The 25,672-nt window shown below is 34.8% G+C and overlaps 1 protein-coding gene across 1 annotated transcript in view; it reads right to left on the bottom strand.

Annotated features, from left to right (window-relative positions):
- Nucleotides 1-25,672, bottom strand: part of Rich (Guanine nucleotide exchange factor subunit Rich) — a 456,640-nt gene that overhangs the window by 63,685 nt on the left and 367,283 nt on the right. The window contains exon 29 of the mRNA XM_090404468.1: nucleotides 7,665-7,786. Coding sequence (XP_090260594.1) covers nucleotides 7,665-7,786 — 122 coding nt within the window. The remainder of the gene's footprint in view (nucleotides 1-7,664; nucleotides 7,787-25,672) is intronic.

Here is a 25,672-nt window from a genome sequence, read left to right as displayed (position 1 = left end):
AAAGATAAAAAAATCAGAACTCCCTGGTGGACACAGGAAGTTAAAGAGGCAGTGAAGGAAAAGAAGAAAGCATATCAAAGCCTGGCAAATAAGTCAGCTTTTACTCTTACAGAATTCAGAGACAAATGTAAGAAAGCTAAACAGTGTGTAAAACTAGCTAAACAAAAGTCATGGGAGGACTTTGGCAAGAATATAGAAAATAAATATCAAGAAGGTGGCAAAATATTCTGGAGGTTGTTGAAGAAGCTTAGGAATGGAGGAAAGAGTGCTGTAAAAGGAATTAGAGATGATAAAGGTGAAATGAAAACAGGAGAAAAAGATATCCTTGAAGTATGGAGTAATTACTTTGAAAAACTACTAAATGAAACAAGCAGTGATGACAGCACAGTGATAAAAAACACTGACCAGGCATGCAGTCAGGAATACATATCCATACTTGAAGTAGAAAAAGCCATCAAAGGCTTGAAATGTGGAAAGGCAGCAGGAGTAGATGATATTTGACCAGAAATGCTGAAGTATGGTGGTATAAGAGTCTTACAGTGGCTGCACTGCATAGTTCAGAAAGCCTGGACAGAGGGACAAATTCCCAATGATTGGAGTAGAGCTCTCATAGTACCCATATATAAAAAGGGAAATAAAACTGAATGTGAGAATTACAGAGGTATTTCCCTACTGAGTGTTCCTGGCAAGATCTATGCAAGTATACTTGAGAAACGGTTGAGAAGAATTGTGGAAGAAAAGCTTGGTGAAGAACAAGCTGGATTCAGGCCAAATAGAGGCTGTCGGGATCAGATCTTCACTTTACGACAAATAGTCGAGAAAGCATGGGAATATAACAAAGATCTGTATTTAAGTTTTGTCGATTTGGAAAAGGCATATGACAAGGTGCCAAGAGAGAAGCTATTCAATACGCTGCAGTTATATGGTGTCAATGGGGCATTATATCAAGCAATACTTAGTCTTTATTTGAGTTGTGAGTCAGCAGTTAGAATTGAAGGAAGTACAGGAAGATGGTTTAATGTTAAATCTGGTGTGAGACAAGGATGTACATTATCCCCTCTGTTATTCATTATCTATATGGATCACATTATGAAGGAATGTGGTATTAAACCTGATACCAAAATTGGAGATGTTAACGTCAGCTCTTTGCTTTATGCGGATGATGTTATACTTCTAAATAAATCCGCTACAAGTCTGCAAGATTCTCTGACTAAATTGAATAGCTGTTGTAATAGATATGGTATGAAGGTCAGCAATAAAAAGACAAAGACAATGAAAATAGGCAGAATCATTGAAAATACAACTGTGTTGTGAATGGAGAACCTGTGGAACAAGTAAAACATTTCAGCTACTTAGGCACAATTTTTACTGAAGATGGTAAACTAAATATAGAAATAGACAACAGAATCAGCAAAGCTGGTATCGTGGGAAGTCAACTGAATAAATTCATATGGAATAAGAAAGAAATTAGTCGGAACACTAAATTAGCTGTATACAAGACTGTGTTCAAACCAATTTTAACTTATGGATCTGAGAGCTGGGTCAGAAGTAAAACACTTGACCAAAGACTAGAGACCGCAGATGTGAGAGTCCTGAGAAAGATTAGAGGCGTGAACAGATGGCATCAATGGCAATATCATATTAAAAATGAGGATATTAGGAAAGAACTTGACATTGTCAGCATCCAGGAATGCGTTAGCAGAGCTAATCTCAGATGGTATGGTCACTTAAACAGAATGAGCGAAGAAAGATTAGCAAAAACAAGTGTTCTCTGCCAGGTTGGCAGCAAAACGACCCAGAGGAAGACCAAGATATAGGTGGATTGATACGGTACAAAGTGCCTTAGACGATAGAAATATAAGATCTGATAATGTTGGAATCTTGACAAGTAACAGACTGATTTGCAGGAAAATTGTAGATAGGAAGTTAGTAATGATGTAATTTTTTCATGTAGTACTGTCATATCCTGTACACCCCTTGAGGGTACATGGCAGGAATTTGATGATGATGATGAAAATCATTATGTTGGAGGTTTAATGGATTTTTTACAACACTCAAAAAGAATTAAAATATAATTTAATACTTCCTATATTTCGTCCTAGTCACTAGGACATCTACGGGGATTACAAAAACAATTAATGTAACCTGCACACAAAAACTTGCAGATAGGACTTTAGTGTCACCCACGTGGTTGGGCTTAGTATTGTAAGTTTTTGTGTGCATGTTACATTAATTGTTTTTGTAATCCCCATAGATGTCCTAGTAACTAGGACGAAATATAGGAAGTATTAAATTCTATTTTAATTCTTTTTGAGTGTTGTAATAAATCCATTAAACCTCCAACATAATGTCCTCACAGCACTTAAGCCTCTACACAAGGATGAAACTCATAGATTCGTAGTTCTCGATCGTAGAGTTTTGCTTGCTGGCAGTTGAACAACAAGGGATTTGTATCCCCTTAATTATTATTAAGGATGCCAAAAAAATAGCTGTTTGGCTTTCAATTTCTGGTGTTATTACACTTTTTGGACATCCTTCACGTGGATCATCTCCATGGTTGGTTTAAACTCGGCAGCGCATTTCGTAATTGTCGAAAATGAAGGAGAAGAGTGTCCATAAACTTTTATGAACTTCAAATGAATATCTTTTGGTGTTAAAACCTTCTTTTACAAAGAATTTTATAACTGCATGATACTCAATTTCATCCATTTCAAGGTATACAGACAACACTTTTGCTTCAGACAGCTGTATAAAACCAATTCTACTTGATAGAAAGACTTGCAATTTCACATGGATGCTTATGACAGATGACCAACTTAGGGGAAAAAAAAAAAAAAAAAAAAATCTTGCCAATAGTGTTACCATCTATGTTCGAGGCCGAGAACTTTTCAGACCATCCTCGTACAGTACACATCGACTCTTAACCACATCATCACCCTTGTCAGAAATATTGTGTAATCAAATCTTTAGTCGACAGAGCTCATAAAATATGTTCTACAGATTCTCTTCTAAACAAAGAACTGTTTATTATCAGAACTACCTTTATCTCTAATAGTTATAATACAAAAACTAATCGATAAAATATCAATAATTATGGCCATCATCTTAACCTGCCTCAAGAAAAAATTAACAGACTTTTTATTCTATATGTTAAAGGACTTTTAGAAAAAAATAGCAAGACTACTTTGATAGATTCACTTAAATAAAATGTCTTTCTGTCCAGTTTGCAAACTTAATACCTTCCTTATCTCTCCTAAAGATAAATATCCTCCTCTTTCTTATTCTGGAGTTTACAGAACCCACTGTTCTTGCAGCTTACGCTATTATGGATAAACTGGCCATTCTGCACAAATTTGTCTTGAAGAACATTAGGAAGACATTTTACTTAAAGACTACAACTAATTCAGTTTAGCAAGCCACACATTATCTACAAAACACAGGATTCGTTAGAACAAAATCAAAGTGTTACACAAGCGTTATTTTTTTCTGGGAAGACTGTACAAAGAAAGCTGTGAAGCACACATTCACAATGAAAACCTGAACAAAAATGATTGCCTAAAACGTTCTCAATTTTGGGAAGTTATACTGACTAATACTCCCCATTCATGTGTTCCTTAATTTGTAATTAATTTATTGTTTATATTTAAATATAATTAACTAAATTATTCTCTTATAATTTATTTTGTATATCTATTAATGCGGATGGAGCTATTCTCCTGCAGCAGATAGTGCACATAATATCATGCACTTTCAATTGAATTGTTGTTCTTTTTTCTTGTGTTTTCCTATAATTGTACTGACAAACTTACCTGAAAATTTTACAAATAAAGACAATTAAATTAACATAAGTGATTCCATTATTATTACGTTATGATGAATTCTTCCTCTCATGGTAAGGTCACTTAAATAGAATGGGTGAGGAAAGGCTAGTGAAACAGGTGTTTGATGCCAAGATGGCAGGAAAGAGACCCAGAGGAAGACCATGGGTCTAGGTGGATTGATTCATTCAGATGTGTCTTAGAAGCACAAAATGTTAGATATGACATATCTTATTAACATTGGATGAAAATTGTTAATAAGAGATTAAGAATAATCATGTAAATTTAATCATGTAGTGCTGCCATAGTAATTTGAACACCCCATGGGGAAACATATCAAGAAATTGATGATGATGAATTCTTCCTCTTACATCTCAATTTTTAAAACAATAATGTCTTCCTTTTTTGTGCACCGTAGTATGAATACTGACTTCTAGTCTCTAGGAAACAATTCTGCCTCCCGTAACCCAATTAATCTATGAAACTCTCTTATTCCTCCATCCCCTACAGCCTTAATTAACTCTGCCTGGATTCCATTTGCACTCCATACTTTAGTATTTTTGAGCTCCTGAACTGCTCTTTCAACCTCATGCCTAAATAGGTGCAGTTCCAAATCAAAATTTCTGGGTACTCTTCCAAATTTTCCTTATCCTCTCCACTGTATAGTTCCTCACAGTACTCTGTAGTTTCAATATCAAGAGAATTATTGAGAAGGGGAAGATTGTAAGTCTCCTGCCACACTATAACAGAGGTAAACTGAGGAGGAGGACAGTGATAGCAAATGAACAATATGCAGGTTGTGCAGCGAGAATAATGCAAGGTTTGTGGACCTACGATCTGAGTTTGATGGGCTGAAGGATTTGTATAATGCTGATGAACTGCAATTAAATGATTTCAATTAGGAAAACCCATAATTTTCATTACCTTTCACAATTTCATACGCGAGAGAGAGGGGGGGGGGACAGTCATTAAGTGAGTGAGTGAATGTGGGAATTAGTGCAATTGCACCAAGAGCTATAGGCATCAGTGAGACTTTGTTAACAGAAGGTGCAATTACAGGGATAGAATGTGAAAGGTTAAGTATTTTCAGAGAGAGGATAGAGGAGATAGGATAGGAGAGGAGTACTGCTTACGTTAGCAGACGAATTACAGTCAAAAAGAGTAGGAGACAAATAGGTTGGTAGAGTTATTCTGAGGCAGTCGGACGTGAGATGGAAGCCAATAGGACAAAACATACAGTTGATTGCTGCTATAGGCCAGGGGAAGAGGGGGTTCCACAAACAGTGTGGAAGACATGCAACATGCAATCAGAAGAATTATTCCATAACCAAGGTGGCCACATTGCCTCTGAAAAATGCAATGGGAAATATTAGGGGAAAGTGACTATGAGATTAGTCACTTTCCCCTAATTTTCATTATTTGGGACACTGTAAAACATGAGGAATATTCTGTCAAAAAGGGATATATATATATATATGGAACTAGAAGGTAGGTGATTATGACATGCTTAGGAAGAAGAGTGAAGCTGTGCCATGGCATAAAAGCCTGCAAAGGAAGGATGTTAGTAGTGCATGGGAGATAGGTAAGAGCATCTGGAGGAAGCAAGGTCAGGAGGGTTAATCAGGTGGGAGTTACATGGATGAGTAGTATCATTAAGCAGGAGCTATAAAGAAAGAAAGTGTTGTGGAAGATATATAAGGAAAAAGGTGATCAGCAAGCTCATGAACAGTATAAAGATCAGACAAGGTGACCAGCATGGTAAGGAAGGCAAAATCAGATTATGAGAAAAAACTAGCTGAGTAGGGCAAAGGAAATCCAAAAGAGTTCTTTTGTTCAAGGAGAGGTATACTAGGTATTTCTCTAGTCCTCCCAACCTTATATAGTAAGGGTGTGAGGACTAGATATTTTACTTGGAGACTGGTGAATGAATGAATGAAATGGGTTGCTAGAGTCAGTTGTGAGTGCTTTGTCTGTTGATTTGTTCAAGGATAGTATGCTAGGTATTGTGTGGATAGTTTGGGTCTCCCACAATGGTTCTTCAGATTCCAAGCAGATGTCCATATAATAAATAATAATAATGATACATCTTTCTGCTACTTGTGTATGGATAACATGACTTCTGCATTAATTCAACCTTGCTATCTTTCTGGGTCTAGCTTACACTGAGAAGACCTGAATAAAGGTCAAACTTGTCTGTGTAGTGACCCTTCCCACAATGCTAGCAATATATACATCCATAAGGAAGTGTATGATTGCATTATAGGATATTAAGGAAAACGATGCAAAGCCAACAGCCTCTATATAAAATCAGCCTAGTTGTGAAGATACTTCATATGCAATCTTTGCTTACACTTGGATAAAGAATTAAACAAGACTATAAATTCTTGACAAGTTTAATTTATTAAGCTATTATTTTAATCAAATGAGAGATAAGTGATACTCTTATTGCATACTAATAATCACTGCTATTTATCCTTTAGAATTTAAAGACTGCAATTTCCTGTAAAATTTCTAATTTACCAGGATTTAATATATTAAAAAATCAAACTGCAAGGCCAGTATTTAAAAGAAGAGGATACAGATGGCACAGTGCTTATCAAATGAACAGCTACTACATATGACTTACTACAGAAGTGACAGTAGAAAACCAGTTTGTATTTACTCATCAAAAAGCAAATATTGTTTATAAATATGTTTTATAATAAAAACTACATTAATCTATCCTTGTGCATCTAGAATATCACATCTTGATAGGAATACCGTATATTCTGGTGTACAAGTCGACATCGGAATTTTTTTGAGTTTTTATAGTATACTCGTCGTATAAGTTGACTCAAAAAATTTCTTTTTCGTATTGCCCAATTGACCAATAGTGAACTAAAATGCAACGGCTCCTTTTAAAAGAATGAAATATGATGCGAGTTTTAAGTGCAAAGTGATTAAATTTGCAAAAGAAAATACTGTGCTGCTGCATGTCAGTTCGGAGTAAACGAAAAACTAGTTCGCGATTGGAGAAAAAATGAAACTTTAATAATGAAAATGCCAAAAAATAAGTGCGCATTATGGAAAGGAATTTGTAAGTGGCCTATTCTGGAAAATAATGTTGCGGATTGGGTTCAAGAAAATCGCCAAAATGGACTCATTATAACGAGAAATAATATTCGTTTATTTGCTTTGAAGTGGAGCAAGGCAAATAAAAAGGACAGCGAAAACTTCAAAGCTACAGTGAGTTGGTGTAGTCGGTTTATGGAAAGGAAAAATTTAGTGCTCTGACTAAAACGAAAATCGCACAGAAGCTGCCAAAGGATTTGGATAAGTTATTAAGTTTTCAAAGATTTATAATTGCTAAAAGAAAACAAAAAAATTATTTATTGTCTCAAAAATTTATTGTAAATAAATAATTACATAACGTGCAAATAATTTTTTCTGTAAATAAATTTGATATAAGTTGAAGTATTTTTACTTATTTACCCGTTTTGTATATTGCTAATAAATTTAACAGATTATGCTATGTACTAGTTTTTTTCTTGGAAAGCAATCAATTTTTGACCAGGCGTATAAGTCGACCTAAAAAATTTAGTGCTTTTTTACAATGCTGAAAAGTCGACTTATATGCCGGAATATACGGTAACTAAAACAGTAGCAAGGAAAGCAGTAAATACCTCAATTACAAATAAGCTGACTAAAGAACAGGAGTGTACTGGAATAAAGTGAAGTCCTAACCTGAACATATTTGTAGTTAAAAAAAGGTACTTATATTAAGAAATTATACAATAGAAATATACAAAGCTCTTTTGAAATGTATGTCAAAACAGAAAGGAAATTTTAAAAAAAAACTTAACAAACCTGCATTTTTATGTGGAGAATCCAAACTAAAAGATACAGGATATATAGGAAATGGCCACTGAAAATCTTGATGTAATGTTCTGAGAGCAGAAACATAATCTTCAATTTTTGCCACTCTGATTCTAATTTAAAAAAAAATAAATAAATAAAAAATGCACACATGCATCTATATATATATATATATATATATATATATAAAATACACACACACACACTGTATGTACACACATAATTTTATTTCTCTTTGAATTTACCGAGTATCAAATTAAACTATAAATAGAATCAATCCATTCAAACTGCCATACAATGTCTACTCAACTATCATATTTTTTTTTAAGGTCCATATAACAATAAAGTATTGTTTAGTATTATTCCTCCCCTCACCCACTTTCATCAGGAATAAAACTTACCTTCCTCCCACATTCTAACAGATAAGTAACCTGCATACTATTGTATGCAGCTTACTTTACATGGGGAAGAAAAATCTAGAAACAAATTAATGGTACTGCTATGGCTCACCCCCCCCCTCTCGTCCCCTCTAGCAAACTTTTACATGGAACGCTTTGAAAGCAAAGTACTTATCACAGCTACATACAAGTCCCTAGTGTGGTTACGCTATGTCGATGATGTGTTTGCCATTTGGCCCCATGGATAAGACACTTTGGATGCATTTGTCATCTACCTAAATAGCCAACACCCCAAACTCCACTTCACAGTAGAAAAAAAATCTAATAACTGTTTACCTTTTCTTGACACTTTAGTCACCTGCCTTTCAGATGGATCACTATCTTTTTCCATTTACAGAAAAACAACGCACAAAGAAAGATATCTACATAAACAATCACATCATCATCATCCAATCCAACATTATGGCATTTTCAAAACACTCACACACAGAGCCAGAGGCATTAGTTCTAATGATACAGCTCTGTCCACAGAACTCAAATATCTATGGCATATGTTCTTGGCCAAACGGCTACAATTCCTACAAAACAGATAAAATACTACATAGCTCCATTACCCCTCCCTCCCCTAATACAGAGGGACACAACATTACCATTTATATTTCCTATGTCAGAGGTACATCAGAAAAGATAGCCAAAGTACTGATGAAACATGGCCTTCACACCACATTGAAACCTCATTAGAGAAAGTTGTTGGAAGTTTTTCCACTTAATTTAATCCTTTATCCAAGTGTAAGTAAACAAGTTTGTGCCTGAACTATTTTCAGAACTGGGTAACTCATATAAAAAAGCTAAGACTTCACATCGCTTGCCTTAGTATCCCATGATGCAAAACACATCTTCTTATGGGTATGTATAATGTTATGCATTATGAGAAGGGTCACTACCTAGACCGGTTTCAACCTTTATTGAGGTCTCATCAGTGTGAGCCAGACCCAGAGGTGATACTAAGGTTGAAGTAATGCAGAAGTTGTATTTTCATATACACGTAACCCAAAGGGTGTCATACTTTATCATTAAAATACTCTGGATTAGAGAAAGTTGTTGGAAGTTTTTTTCACGTGGTTATACTATAAATTAAAGATACCAAGAAATTATATATTTGGTTTAATCCTTTATCCAAGTGTAAGCAAACAAGTTTGTGCCTGAATTATTTTTAGTACTGGGGCAACTTGTATAAAGAAGCTAAGACTTCACATCACTTGCGTTAATATCCCATAATGCAAAGCATGGATCTGGCTCCCATTGATGAGACCTCAATAAAGGTCAAAACTGGTCTAAGTAGTGACTCTTCCCATAATGCATAGCATTATACATGTCTGCAAGGAGATGTGCTTTGCATTATGAGTGTATGAAGTTCCCTGTGACTTGGCCTACTATGGGCAGACAGGAAGATCTGTTAACACCTGCCTGGAAGAACATAAAAAATACATTTGCTACCATTATTATGGCAAGTCAAAATCCTTGATTCAATACAGAAGAGAGCAATTACTTATTTTTTGACTCATCTCTTACCAAATCTCTCTCCCCCCACTTTCACACAGACGTTTGGTTTCTACAATATGTATATTCTACAAATATTTCCATGGGAAATGCTCATCTAAAAATAAAACCAATAATTCGCTCATTGGATATGTGCAGCTGCTGCTCAACACCCCCTTCACAGTACACCTAGAAAAAAAACAGAAAAAGTTTATTTTCCTCCTCCTCCATCCCTGCAACTGCTGCACTGTGGAACAGCACCCCCCTGCTGTGTTTCCCAAGGAATACAATTTACAGTCATTTAAATCAAATGTAAACATGTTTCTCCTTTCCCAACTCCCTACCCATACATGGTACTAATGTGCTATAGGTTGATCAACCAACCTCTTCAACACTTCAAAAAAAAGTAAAAGAATTCCTCAAAAATCACAACATCCAATTGGTTAAGTGGCCAGGTATTAACCCAATAGAAAATTTTTGGGCCATAGTGAAGAAGAGACTTGGAAAATTAAATTGTGATACAAAGGATAACTTAATACAATCCATTATAAAAGTATGGTTTCGAGATGCAGAAATAAGAAAAATATGTTTCTACATTGGTAGAGTCTATGCCATCAAAATTAAAATTTTTCTTTAAAATATGAGTGTTCACATTAATTTGTTCGCAACTATATATAAAATGTATATAAAAATTTTTTTGAATGGAAGACAATTTCAAATAGAATAATGTGATCAAATTTCAAAATGGGAAACTGGACAACATGAACAATGCAGGTACTAACAGGAAAGAAAGTAGTAAAGAAATTTTTCAAGTCATTAGACAGCTGATATAAAGAAAAACAAAACGCTACCTCTGGTAACCTAAACAGCAGAGTAGGGAACATCCCAGACATACAGGAATGGTTTGAGAAAATTTGGAGAAAAAGGTAGGGATGCTAATATTAGCAATAATATTAGCTAACATTATTATTATAAAGACTATGTTACAAGATAAAAATATACAGCAGTTGGATATAATGAGCAAGCTTTGAAAGATGTGAGCTACATACAAAATACACATACATGCTGCCTTTTTGTATTCAATGCTGAAGGTGGGATTTTGGGAACTTATTGAAAAAGTTTAGAAATAGAAAAAGGAGTACTGAAAAAGGAATCAGATGATAAAAATAAAATGAAAACTGAAGATATTCTAGATGCTTGGAATAATTACTTTGAAGGATTGCTAAATAAAACAAGCAGTGATGAGCACGTTGGTATAAAAACACTCCACAGGAAAGCAGTCAAGGATACATACAAGAATACTTGAAGTAGAAAAAAGTCATCAAAAACCTGAAATGTGGAAAGGGAGCTGAAGTAAATGAAATTCAGCCAGAAATGCTTAAATATGGAGGTATAAAAGTGGAGGTATACAGTGGCTGCACTGCATAATTCAAGCCTAGTCAAAGAGTCATATTCTGGATGACTGAAGTATAGCTCTCATAGAATCCATCTATAATCTGAATGTGAGAATTACTGAAGTATTTCCCTCCTGAGCATTTCTGTGACTGTATTTATTATATTATAATATGATTGTGTAGCTCAGTGGAAGTGCCGTTTGCCTCTTCTGCACTTGGTCACTTGAAGTCATACTTAAGTTCAAGTCTAGTCGCTGACTGGAAAAACTTTTTCTAAGCCTTTCTTCAACCGATTCCCGAGTTAGTCGATCTCTGGCACGGACAAGCGGATTTTTCCTCCTGGAAACTCGTGTTTTTATCCCGTAAACTCAAGAAAATCGACCATAATACCCACATTATTTCAGACAGTAACATATATTGTTAGAGTTAGGTACCAAGAGATGGCAGCACTTGCTTGCCAGCCTCTTCATCAATGGCTATTATAACTAGTGATAGACATGGGCCAGCTATCTCTGATTGGCTACCGGTGGAGATTGAACTGCCCACTCAGTCTCCAAAAGCTCGATAGGGTATAAAGGACTCGCCTACTCCCTATAAGGGAATAAAAGGCGTTAGCTGATTTATTTATTTATATTCCATTAAGCATGGAACACTCAGAGGTTGTGATACCAGTGTCTCTGAATGAGAAATAATAGTGGAGGCCAAATGGACCAATAAGAGTATTTTGAAAATTGCTACTCTTTTATGATAGGAATATGCATCAGTAACTCAAGAATGCCTAGAATCATGTGATAAAATAAGCCATTAACATATCTGAACAATGTGAGAAGCAGATAAAAGATCATAAAATTTTGATCATTGGCAATTGTATGCTAATTTTTTTGGGTAAAGTTAGCATGCATACTCTTCAACCAACAGGCTGCAGTATGAATGATTGTGAGCATCATTAGGCAGAACATAAATTAAATTTTTTAATATAAAAAATGAATAAAAAAAATCTCAGTCCAATGACAGTAATGAAATACTAGGTTTGCTGCTTTTAGCGAGTGGAAGTCACATAAAAAAACTTACAAAGTAGATGCAAATGCAATTTATCTGAGAGCATCACAAACTGGAAACTATTTTGAATGGATACAGCAATAAATGATGCTTTCAGAAGGGACAACCCTACCACCAGTACATTCAAGTAGATAGCTCATTGTCAGTTTAAAAGCTCTTATTACAGTTTTTGTGTCCTGTGGTAGATGAATAAATATTATCCATGTAGGCCAGAGGATAATGAGGAAAATTCCAGAGTAGTGGATCCCAATCCCTGTTATATTGAGTAGATGGAAGGACATGAAGAACAGGGCTTTCCTGGTAAGGCTCACTGATATCAGTAGAGCAAGGGCTGAATAGTGAGGCCTACCTGAACTTAATTGACAACCACTTATACCCATTCATTTTCACTATTCACTCTGCAGATGATGGACAAAAGAACACCAGTTCAATATGTAATATTGTCCTGCAATACAGCGGGTGTATGCTTAATATGACAATACTTACTATAACAATCCACGTTACCATGATTTTTCTTTTGGAATGCATTAAAAAATACTGCAGTCAAATCTGTTTGATTGTGATTTTTCAATGCACTCATTTTAAGTTCAAATGAGTGAAATATGATTAGTCAAAGCACAAAACTCACAAGCTGACAAAGCTATAAAAATAAATACTAAACCAAAAATGTGCACTCAATGTATTTTTTCCCACTCACCAATTTATGACTCACTTTTTTTTTCCTTTTTTTTCTTTTTTGCAAATTTATGTATTAGAGGCTTGTTTTTGTCCCAAATTTGATGATTGTCAATGAGTAGACTTCTGTACCCAGAGTTCAAATAGATGTCATGATCAATTCAAAAGGGCATTAACATTAGTAAGGAATTGGAAAACATGCACAAAGTTCCATAAAAGTAATTAGGCTAAGGAAGGAAATTTTACTGTTCCTCGAAATGAAACTGTTGAAGTGGTTTGCACATAGAAGTGAAAAGAGAAATATTTGTGGGCAGAAAATGATTTGTGAGATAGCACAAACCATATTTTCTAATCTGAAAAAAGAAGATCCAAGTTCACATTTGAATTTAAAGCAAGTTATGGAAGATTTAGGCATTTTAAAAACAGAAGAACTGGTCAAGTGATTTGTGAGGCAGGGAGGGTCATCATCAGAAAAAACTGCGTCTAGGCAATTTATGGATAAGTTTGAAGAATTTGTTCAAGATTCATCATCTGAATGATATTTCAATGTAACTGTGCTCTTCTGAAAAAAAGAGCAATAAGAACATATATTATGAAGGATGAACAGAAGCTGTTAGGTCACAAGGTATTCAAATTAAATCACTCCGTATCTGTCATTTCAAGAACCCAAGGGCATTGAAGAATGTGATTAAATCTTGATCCCTAATAATTTTTGAGTAGTTACTGAAAGGTGTGGGTATCCCATGGAATTTTTCAAGACTGGTTTGTGAATTATGTTACACCAGCAGTAAAGTGATATCTTCAGACTAATAACTTGGTGAAGAAGGCTTTTCTATTTGTTTGTAATGCATCAGATCATTACTTAGACTCTAGGTATTATCCAGATTCATAAGAATGAAAATTTTGGCTTCCATGAACACCTTATTGACTCAACCAGTGGATCACCATGTTACTGCAAACTATAAGATGTTTAGTGGTGACTGATGGAGAAGGCAAGCTAATATTAAAAGAATTCTGGAAGAGTTACAACTTCAAAAAGAATTCAGAGAGTTACATATAACAATGGCAAAGGTGTGGGACAATGTGAGCCAGAAATACTGTCATATTTGTAGTCTCAAATTGTGCACAATTTTGAAAGGTTTGAACTCATATATATAGCCTGAAGAACCTTGGAGTAAATTTCTGCCTTAAGGAGACATCAGAAGATGTGGAGGAGCTTGTCCAGTCCCATTTCCAAGACCTCTTCAAAACAGAAATACTCGACATGGCTGGAGAAGATGAGTTAACTATGAAAGAATTCACAGTGTAAAATAGGAAGCAACTCTTCACGAGGTACATAAAGTGAAGTTATTATATTCTTCATATGACAATTGATCATGATAAAGAATTCAAATTTGTTCGGGAATTAATTTTCATATTGAGATGTGAATTTCTTGTAAATAAGATGTTGAAACAGAAAAAAACTAATCCTTTCTTTTCAAGAACATGAATCATTGATCCCCATCTTCAGAAAAATGTCAAGAATCTATCCCCTTCAAATAAGGCATTAATTTTTTTTTTTTTTTAGTGTGTCACACACCAGGACAGCATGAGTGAAGTGGGAAAGTTACTTGGCTTTCTTCCTCTTAATATAAGCAAAATGATTCTGATCTTGAACCAATTCTAAAAATGATTGAAGAACTTCAATGAATAAAAGTGACTTTCTCTTATAAGAAAGATGAATATGCAGTGATGTTCAATAGTGTTAATGAAAACTATGATTAATTAGAACAAAAAAAAAAAAAAACTGTATGGAAAATTCCACAATCAGGCCTTCTAAGATAACAGTTTTTTTCAGTAAAACTGTCTAATTGTTGCTTTATGTTACTAATGTCATACAGTATATATACAATGTTCTAAAAAATAGAATATGTACAAAAGAAAAATAAGCTTTTTATGAACTTTACAAAAATCTTTAAAATCAAAATTTAAAGAAAAAAAAAAAAAATTTTTTGTAAACCTGCTCAAAAATGAAATATATTTAACACAAACAAAAATTATGTATTACATTTCAATAAAAAAAAACTTGAAAACATTGTAATAGTTCAAATAAAAAAAAATTTATACGCAATATCTTCTATAAAATGATGTATTTATTTGTTGTGTATTTGTGTTGTCAGGGTATAGGAGAATAACAAAGAATATCATATTGAAAATAAAAGTATGTATGAAAATTTTAAAAAAGAATTCAAGTCAAGCAGCTTGCAGAGATGAGTTATAGACTCAAATATACAAATGAAAGAGTTTCAAAACAAGAACTACACCTTGCAGTGTCAGTGACAAGCTCTGAAGAAAACACTGACTTACTGAGCCAGGTGGTGAGGTTGTTTGCAAGAATAGAAAAATCTACACCTCAGAGTAGACTCAAGAAGCTAAAGAGATAAGAGGAAAGTGTATCAATTCATTATAAAAATGTATCAATAGTGTGTATCAAGAAAGTCAGCAGAAGCCCTGAAAGAATACAGAGAAAAAAAGTAAATTTTTTTAGAAGCCCTGATATATATATATATATATATATATATATATCAGGGCTTCCATGAGCTACTGAACACATCCCCATGTGGCATATAGGAAGAAAAACTCTGATCACCATCTGTTCTATATCAGGACAGGTCTGAATATAAAGAGCCATGGATCAGTGATTTTGGAAATGCTATTCAAGAAATGAAATATATTTAACACAAATTATTGTGCGTGCACGTGTACATATATATACACACAATAATTTGTATTAAATATATTTCATTTTTTGAGCGGCATTTCCAAAATATCCCTGATCCATGCATGGGTGAGTGAGTACGTATACACACACACACACACACAAATATGAAAGGTTGCTGAAGTTTTCTGAATGCTGTTGAGAACTTAGAAATGGAAGAAAGATTAATGTAAAAGGCATAAGAGGTGACAGAGTTGATATTAAAACTGAAGATATTCTGAATGTTTGAAATAATCATTTTGAAAGATTGTTAAATGAAAAAGGTAGTGATGGAACAGTAGGAGAAAATATCCAAGAGGGATGCAATCAGGAATACACATCACTATCACAGGTAGAAAAAGCCATCACATACTTGACATGCAGCCGGAGTAGATGATATATGACCAGAAATACTCAAATATGCAGGTATACAAGTTTTATAGTACCTGCACTCAATAATTCAGAAGGCATGGCCTGAAGATAGAATTTCAGATGTAGTACTTTCATAAAAAGCTATAAAAATAAATATAAATAAAGAAAGAAAGAAAGTGAGAATTAGAGAGGAATTTCCCTATTGCATCAAGTTGAAATTTATGCAAGCATACTTGAGAAAAAGTTAAGAAAGATTGCAGAAAGGAAACTTGGAGAAGAACAGGCTGAATCCATGCCAAATACAGGATGTCAGAATCAGATTTTCATTTTAAGACACAGTAAAAAAAAACATAGGAATATGAACTGGAACTGCATTTAAGTTTTGGAGATCTAGAAAAGGCATACAACAAGATGTCAAGAGAAAAACTCTTCAAAAATGGGACATTATATTGAGAATACATAGTCTATACTTAGGTTGTAAGTAGCCAGAACTTAAGGAGCTAACCTTCTATCAAGCTAAATTATATAGATGATGTATTCTCTATTTGGCTTCATGGTTTAGACACATTAACAGTAGTGGCACATGGTGGATGTTGACAGGAATATGCTGTGGTAAGGCAACATATTTAAAAATAATTAAATTTCTATAAAAACGTACTCTAGGAGTCAGGGACTCATAGAGGGAAGCCACAAACTACATGCACCAACTATCATACTTATTATTGAATTTATTCACACTGCTTACACACACAACATTCAATGACAATTCATTCCAATCACACACCACCCAATGAGACAAAAATCTAACCCTCACACCCTTCTTAGTGGCATTTATTCTCAGCTTTCAAGGATGTCCTCTTGTCCTTTCCCCACCCTCCATAAAATGAAAAATTCCATCAACTAAAATCCTGTATGACTCTTTCAGACGTATGTAAGTCTCAATCATATCACCCCTCTTTTTCCCGTTTGCTAGCGTCTGCAGTCTACAATTTCTCAATCTGTCTTCAGAAACCAGGAGACCAGAAATGCACACAATAGTCCAAGTGAGGTCTTATCAAGGCTTGTAAAGAGGCAAAATTACCTCCTTATCTTTACATGTGAAAGTTCATTTCATCATTGCAATTATCTTTTGAGTTGTATTTGCAATCTTTGCCACATGGCTCCTGAACTTCAACTTCCTATCTACTAACATTCCAATATTAATGTACAGATTGAATAACACGAAGATTGAATAATAGACTGATCCTTGTGGAACATCGCTAGTTACCTTAAATCTAGCAAACTCACATCCTCCCTTATACCACTTTTTGATATTTTTCAGTAAGCCGTCCTGTTATCTACGTTAATATTTTATAATCCAAATCCATATTCTTCAATTTATTCAATAGTCTTCCATGCTATATTCTGTCAAAAGCCTTAGCAAAATCCAAAAGTATCATGGATCCATTCCCCCTTGTCTATTCAATGGTAACATTATTGATTTATAGATGTGATAGATGTGAGAAAGTTGCTAAAGCATGACCTTCCCTTAGCAAACCCATGCTGTTTGTTGCAAAGTAGAGATTCACTGTCAACCTATTTCTGAATGCAAACCCTAACCAATTTTTTCAAGTCTTCACCACTACCCCTGAGATACTGATTGATCGATAGTTGAAATACATTGTCTTTGCACCACCTTTGTGCAATGGGATTACCATATATTCTTTCCATTCATACGGAATCTTCCCTGTTCTGAGACTCAAATTATATAGGCTGTTCTGTATTCTGGATTAGAGATAGATGTTGAAAGTTTTTTTTCACTTGGTTATACTATAAATTAAAGATACTAAGAAATTATATTCTTAGTTTCATCCTTTATCCAAATGTAAGCAACCAAAGTTTGTGCATGAAGTCACTTCACGACTGGGCTACTTGTGTATGGAGGCTAATGACTTAGCATTATACATGTCTGTAAGGATATGTGTGTTGCATTATGGAATACTAAGGCGATTGATGTTAAGTCATTTATCCAAGTAAGCAAACAAAATTTGCATGTGAAGTCATTTAATGACTGGGCTACATGCATATAGTGGCTAATGACTTCACATCAATTGCCTTAGTATCCCATAATCTAAAGCACATATCCTTATGGATATGTATAATGCTAAGTCATTAGCCTCTATATGCAAGTAGCCCAGTTGTGAAGTGACTTCACATGCAAACTTTGTTTGCTTACACTTGGATAAAGGAAAAATCCAAGAATATAATCTCTTAGTAACTTTAATTTATAGTATAACCAAGTGAAAAAAATTTCAACATCTATCTCTAATCCAGAATATTTTAGTAATAAGGTGTGACACCTTTAGACTACTTGTGTATGGAAATATGACCTCTATATAACTTCAACTTTGGTATCACTTTACATAGCTGATATCCCTCAAAACCCAAGCTCAACAATCACTGCGTTATATGCAGATGATACTGCATTATTAGCAAGATCTCTCAGCCCCAAACTAGCTATCAAAAGACTCCAAAGTAGTATTCACACATTAGAGAAATGGTTGATGGACTGGAGGATCCAAACAAATCCACAGAAGAGTTCAGCCATACTGTTCACTAGAAAGAAGTTTCAGACCAAGGAAGACATACATCTACTAAGATTTAAGATCCCATGGCAGAGTGAAGTCAAGTATTTTGGCGTAATGCTCGACAAAAAACTACAATTAATCAGTCATATAAAACACATAAGCTCAAAGAATACAGAGAATACAGCTGCAGAGAATACAGAACAAATTTCTGAGAATGAGTTTAGATGCCCCATGATTTATCAGAAATTCACAGAGAAGTCAACATTCCCTACATCACATCCCTCCTCCATGACCTAGCAGTAAAGTTCTTCATCAAGACAAATAATCATCCGAACCCGCTAATCAAGCAAGCTTCAGACTACAATGAAGCAGAATTCTGCAAATACAAAAGACCCAAATCAATTCTATGCTCAGCTGAACACAGCTAATCTCACTGCCCTTTCAGGGCAAGCTTAAAGCTCAATAATTCTCCACTCAAAGAACTTTCCTTCTCAGACAAAGGGGAATATGAAAAAATGCTTCACCCATCAAACCAGTATCTTTCTGTTCTGCTTTGGTATCACTTTTTGGTCTGGTTCCTACTAATGAGAACTCAATAAAGGTTCTGGTTCCCACTCTCACTGATAACATTTCAGATTTCAGCAAGTAAGTACTTTTGGTTTCTTTTTGTTTGTTTTTCACTTGATTTTATTTTACTTGGTACTAGTGGTAGTTTCGCCCCCCCATTGGCACATTTTTTTTAAAGTAAATATTAAGACTGCTGGTAGTGCAGTTAATATCTACAATGCGGGATTACTTTTGGCAGTGTCACAGCTGCCATTTTATAGTAGCTCAAATAGAGAATTTCTGGTGGTGCAGAATTATTTCAACATCACGGGATGTTGAAATAATTCTGTTGAAATGTTGAATATGAAAAAGCAAGACAGGTGACTAAGGTTTTAAAAGAGATAGTTGGTATTAGTAAGATTTATTTTTTCACCTTGTATGGTGGAGGGAAATATTTAATTGCAGTTAAAGATGTGGAAACAAGGGACAAACTATTACTGGGTTTTATTTTCGAAGGCAGCACAGTTATTACTGTAATGGTGGAAATCAGGTTAAAACAGTAAAAATGAAAAGATTTCCAATGGAATATATAGAAAACAGTAATGAAATTTTTATAGACATTCTCAAAATGGGATAAAGTTAGTAACATAAAAACAGGTTTATCAGGTGGTTTTCTGATAAACCTTTCTACAGGCAGAAAATCAGTTTGGTTTTCTGCCTGTAGAAGATAGAAATTTTAAAATAAGAATATACAGCAGCACTTAACAGATAGCCTTTAACTGCATTCTTCTTCTATAGGCAATTCACTAAATTCTGCAAAGAAAGGACTATCACTCAAATCTGCATTGACATTGAAGACACATTTACCATCATCATGTCTTCACCATCAACGCAGATGATGGTGAAGACACGTCCACCACTCAAGACATCCTTGACTCCTTTCAAAAACACTGTGGGAAATATAACTCTTGGAACATTAATGTCTTTCCTGTTTATATCAAAGATAGGCTTGACAGACCCATTACAGCATCTGAAGTTACCACAGCCTATAAAGATTACCAGACAAGAAAATCCCCAGGACCTGATGATCTAGGGATAGAACTTTACCATGGGGCCTGGGATTTTATTCTTCCCATTCTAGTTACTGTTTAATTCTTTTCTCTCATCAGGACACAGACCAAGTGAATTTGTGTAGCAAGCTATGCTGTCCTCATTCCAAAACCTAATAGAGGTCACATGTTAATCAGCAGCTGGAGACCTATTTTTCTATCTAATACTCATGACAATATATTTTTCTGCATTATCAGGCTCAAAGTGAGAATGAAATATGTAATTAAAAGCACAGAAGTGTATGGAGTTCCAGGCCGAGCAGTAGAATTTAATCTGTTTCTGCTACGTGATCTACTCCGCTTAGTTAATACAAAAAAAGCAGTCGATGGTAGTGCTATCAATAGATCTTACTCAAGCATTTGATGATATCCAGCATCCTTTTCTGTTCCACATCCTCCAGCAAACTGGTGTGGGTAAAAAGCTGCTATCCATTATCAAAGGAGCCTATGTCAATTCAACTACCCACCTCCTAGTTAATGGGTTCCTGTCAGATCCAGTTAAAATTCAAAAAGGAGTCAAGCAAGGTTATGCTTTTAGTCCATTGCTCTTTGCATTGGTTCTTTAACCTTTCTTACAGGAAGTCAACAATACACGTGCTGTGTGAGGAATAACAATTGCTTCAACTATGAGGGAAAATAAGGTATTAGCATATGCCAATGATGTAGTGGCCACTTTGAAGAATAGTGATTCCAATTTTCAGCAAGATCAGTGGACTAACTACTAATGCAGACAAGAAAAAAATAAAAGATTTTGGAAAGTGGGATCTTGGAGGCATTCCTTTTGGACTAACCTCTAAGAGAGAACCCCTCATTATACTTGGAATTCCCTTCTCCACTTACCCAATATTACCAGTTCAAGAACATTGAAAAATAGAGCCACTTTCTTTTTCTTCTAAAGCAACAGTATTCAAAAACCAGAAACTGGTTTATAGAAAACTAATGCAATGGTATAGAAAGTAGCAACATCATTAGAAACATTAACATAGAGATAGAAGTGGAAAGGCAGAAACAAGTAGAAGATAGAAATTTTAAAATAAGAATACAGCAGCACTTAGCAGATAGCCTTTCAACTGTAATCTTCAATAGACAATTCACTAAATTCTGCAAAGAAAGGAATATCACTCAAATCTGCATTGATGGTGATGACACATTCACCACTCAAGACATCCTTGACTCCTTTCAAAAACATTGTGGGAAATTATAACTCTTGGAACATTAATGTCTTTACTGTTCATATCCAAGATGGGCTTGACAGACCCATTACAGCATCTGAAGATACCACAGCCTGTAAAGAGCACCAGACAAGAAAATCCACAGGACCTGATGGTCTAGGGATAGTCTTCCCTGCTCAGTTGTACATAATAAATATTACATACATCACAGAAGCTGAAGAAAAGCAATTATATAGTAAGCCTGTGCAATTTTTTTGGTCCAGCCAGTACCAAGAAGTTAAAAAGGAATTTCTTCAACTATCAAATTAGCATGGAGGATTTGGGCTTCCAGTCTTAAAGTTCTGCTAAGGGGAAGATGAAAAACTGAGGTAGTACAGGAGAAGGTCTATAAGTGTGATTGGTCTGCAATATCTTATGGATTTTTTAAGCAATACAGCTTCAAAAATCCATAAAATATTGCAGGTCAATCACACATGTGCAGACCTTCTCCCTGTATAGTCCGACCACATAAGAGAGAGCTGGCATTGGCAGACTGCCAAGAGTCAATTCATGTTAAAGGGGAGAAAGAAATAAGGCTATGTATGAATTGTTCACCAACACACGAAATCACATGCTTTATAGGTAAAATTTTCCAACTGTAATACAAGCAAAATAGTTACCACTTTAAAAACTACAATGATTATAAACGAGAAGTTAGGAATTATAGACACGTTAACACAAGAATATTTTAATATTTGCCAAATATTTCAGTCTGAAACTAAAAGACTATCCTCAGTGGCTACATAGGAACAGTTTTTTACAAGGTGGAATACCAACAATTGATCATTCAAAAGTACAACGAGCCACGTGATGTTACATTGCTAAGTATTAAAGAGAGGAAAATTTCAGAGTGATGAATAAATTATAGGTATTAATTCACAATTTCATATAACATTAATTTATAAATTCAATTAAAGATAACATTAAACTAATGTAAGAATTAAAGGTCTCAATTAAAAAATTAATAATAAAAAAATAAAATAATAACGTGTTATCCCGATTTGATAAGGATATACAGTCATTTCGATTCAAGTTAGGGCATTGAATAAGACTTCAGCACTCTCTTTGAATAGGCATTCGAATTTATAGCAACATCTGTGTAGAAGGCGAGTCTTGGACCAGAGGATTTTGTGGCTCGTCTCTATCAGACTTATTGGATTTGTTGCAGAATGAACAACAAATTCTTTTTTCTACAGAGCATCCTATTTGTCCATAGTACGACAGATTGCAGTTACAAGGAACTCGATATACACCAGGCAGACATAGTTGAGCATTTATTTTTAGAAGAGGGGAAATAGGTGGATATTTTGTTAACAGGGATATAAGTGGCTGTTAAATCACATTTCTTCAGAATTCTTGAAATTGGTTCTGAAATCCCGGAAATATATGGAATTGGAACTCAATGTATTGATTCTTTGTTATTCTGGATTGGATTGTAAGAATCGAATAGATTATAAAGGTCCAAAAACTGAGATTGTTACTGAATACTACAACACTCTGGCACTGACACTCCATTAAAAAAGTAAAATTTGATATAAAGATCTTTAATCTCTTTTGCCATGAACTTCAGCAGTTGGGCACTGACAACAACACTTTGTTTCATAACCTTATTGATATTCCAAGGATATGCTAACAGGAAGGATCTTGCTTGGAGAATTGCATATGGTCACCTTCCAGTCAATACCATCAAATGGCGATACTGTAACATCGGAGATCCAATCTGTGACATCTGTTACTGATTTGAAACAGTAGAATATGCATTCTACAGCTGCCCTCTTGCACTGTGTATTTGGAACAGATTATATAATGTGTTTGGCATTCCATTACAACAGAACAGGTTATTGTTTTGCAGTACCTACCACATGTCAGCAATGGGAAGAGAATTTTTATTTTTATAATTAATGAATTAAAATACTATTTATGGAACATTAGAAAGAAACATGGGATTCGAAAACCAGCAATATGACAATCAAATCCTTTATAATATTGTAATGTGGAAATTTTATTGTTCAGTCAGACAATTTTTATATTTAGAAAGAATTCTAGGAGATAAAAAAAAAATCTGGCTCAGTGGTGTAGACCACCCACATTATGCAATATTCACCAGGAGGAGGAGATAAAATTCTGTCGATTTTTGCTGAGAGGGTCCATCCAGTTAATTCAATCTGGTCTTATGGTCAATTGCAGGGATGACTAGAGAGATAACTAAGAGCAATCTCAGGCAGAGAAGGCCAACTCAAGGCAGCTAACTCAGATAAAGCTAACCACCTTGGTATCAGTCATCTTTGTGCTTTGGTTCCAATTGGTCTTTTGGTTGTCCATCTATGAGATTGGCAAAAAAGGAAAACTGATAGCCTTTAGCTATATGATGATATAAAAGAGCTGAGGCCTTTTCTCTATCTCTTATACTATCTATCTGTCTTTTTTTCCTCCTAAATCAGGCTCTCTTTCACCCCTATACTAACTATTCTAGGCCTATGATGATCACCCCCTTTACTTTTTCATCTCAATAAAGGTCAAAACCAGTCTGAGTAGTGGCCCTTCCCATAATGCTTAGCATTATACATGTCCATAAGAATATGTGCTTTGCATTATGTTCACACATTATATTCACATCACTTGCACTAAGGCAACTGCTGATATCCTATCAGTTCCTATTGCTGAATTGTTATTCAGTTTGTGCAACAGCTCTAATACCTCCTCTCCATACACCAGAGTTACTTCGTCCAGTGAAGAGGTAGTAGTGAACTCAACGTTGCATACACCAGGTTGATAGCTTTTAGCAAAATGGGCACTCATTAGTTGAACAACCTCTTCTGCATCTGTCACCCTCACACCATCTGCATTCAGAAGTTATTCTTTCATATTCATTCTTTCTTTCTTATACTTGCAGCATATCGATAGAATTCTTGTGAGTTGTCCTTAGTTTGCAGATCCAGTTTCTTTTCATACTCAAATTTAGCTTTCCTACAACAGTTGTGATTATTCTATCCTGCTGCTTATACTTTTCATAACAGACATCGTCCTTATGCAGACACAATATTCCTCCCACATCATCTGTTTCTTATAAATCTCTTGCTTAATAAGATTACACATCCATTTGACTCCTACCCTATTTATTCTTCGAACTCTTGGGACACATTTAAGCATTTATTAAATGCTTCCCATGCACTGTCGATATTCTTCCCATCCAGCAACTGATACTATTGCACTGAACTCAATATACTCCTCAGTTGTCCAGAATTTCCTGCTTTGTAGTTCAGCATGTAACCTTTTCTGAAGGGAACATTCATAAACTTAGTCACTTCCCAAGTGAGTACTGCATGATCACTGTTACCAACCAGAGGTGATAGTTATGTCTTTAATTGAAACACCCTCTGACACTATAATCACATCTAACACTCTTTGACTTCAAGCAGCATGTGACAGAAGGAACTAAATGAAACTTAGTTCCTTCTGTCACATGCTGCTTGAGGAAGTTGTCTCACAACAGCTCAATAAATTCAGTTTCATTCTTCTCATGAGATTTTACTGCTATTCAATCAATATTTGGATAATTAAAGTCTCCCATTATGATTACTCTTTTCATGTCCATCGTCTCTATTTGGTGATGCATTTCTTCATCACTAGCAATCAATCCACCAGGTCAGTAACAACACCCTACTATGTAATTGATCTTGTTAGATTCCACCTCACAGCAGATGACTTTAGATTCACTACTGCATGAATACTACAATCAGAGGCACTAACTGGATTCAAGTCATTAGATATCATTAATAGCATGTCCCCTCCTCTCCTATCCATTCTAAAAATACTTTACCCTTTGCACTCACTACCAGTTAGTACGTCTGATTCTGATAGCCTGATAGCCAGGTCTCCACTAATGCCTACAATCTGAGGTCTCAACATATTGACAAAGGAAATAATCTCTACACCTTTGTTTCTGATGTTCCTGACATTTGTGTATAGACATAATAATATACCTACACGTTCTTTTGTATACTCTTGTCTGCAGTCTGCATGATACAGTTGGACAACTTGCAGATCTCTGTTCTTTTCTAGTGCCTTATAAATGTAGCACCTTTGTACATATTTGATGGGTCCGATCTGGACGAACAAAAAGTTGAAATCGTTTTCTCCTTATAATAATTTCCATGATAATGCCATAAAATATTTATACATTAATTCACCCTTTGTTTCTGAAAAAAGTCTACATAAAGTTGGAAGAGGAAAATGTAGTTTTATTTACCATCTTCAACTATTTTTAATTTGATCTTGTATTCTCTGATTGAGAAAGGTGTTCACAACACGGTTTCCAATTGTCAAGAAGGATAAAAAATAAATGTCAGTTTAAAATAAAAACATACTTATCTAATAGGAAACTGCAAGGAT

The sequence above is a fragment of the Typopeltis vanoorti genome, chromosome 14 (genome assembly GCF_054136105.1).
Source record: "Typopeltis vanoorti isolate ZY-2024b chromosome 14, IOZ_Tvanoo_1.0, whole genome shotgun sequence".
Lineage (NCBI taxonomy): Eukaryota > Metazoa > Arthropoda > Arachnida > Uropygi > Thelyphonidae > Typopeltis > Typopeltis vanoorti.
This window is presented reverse-complemented; position numbering and strand designations above follow the sequence as displayed.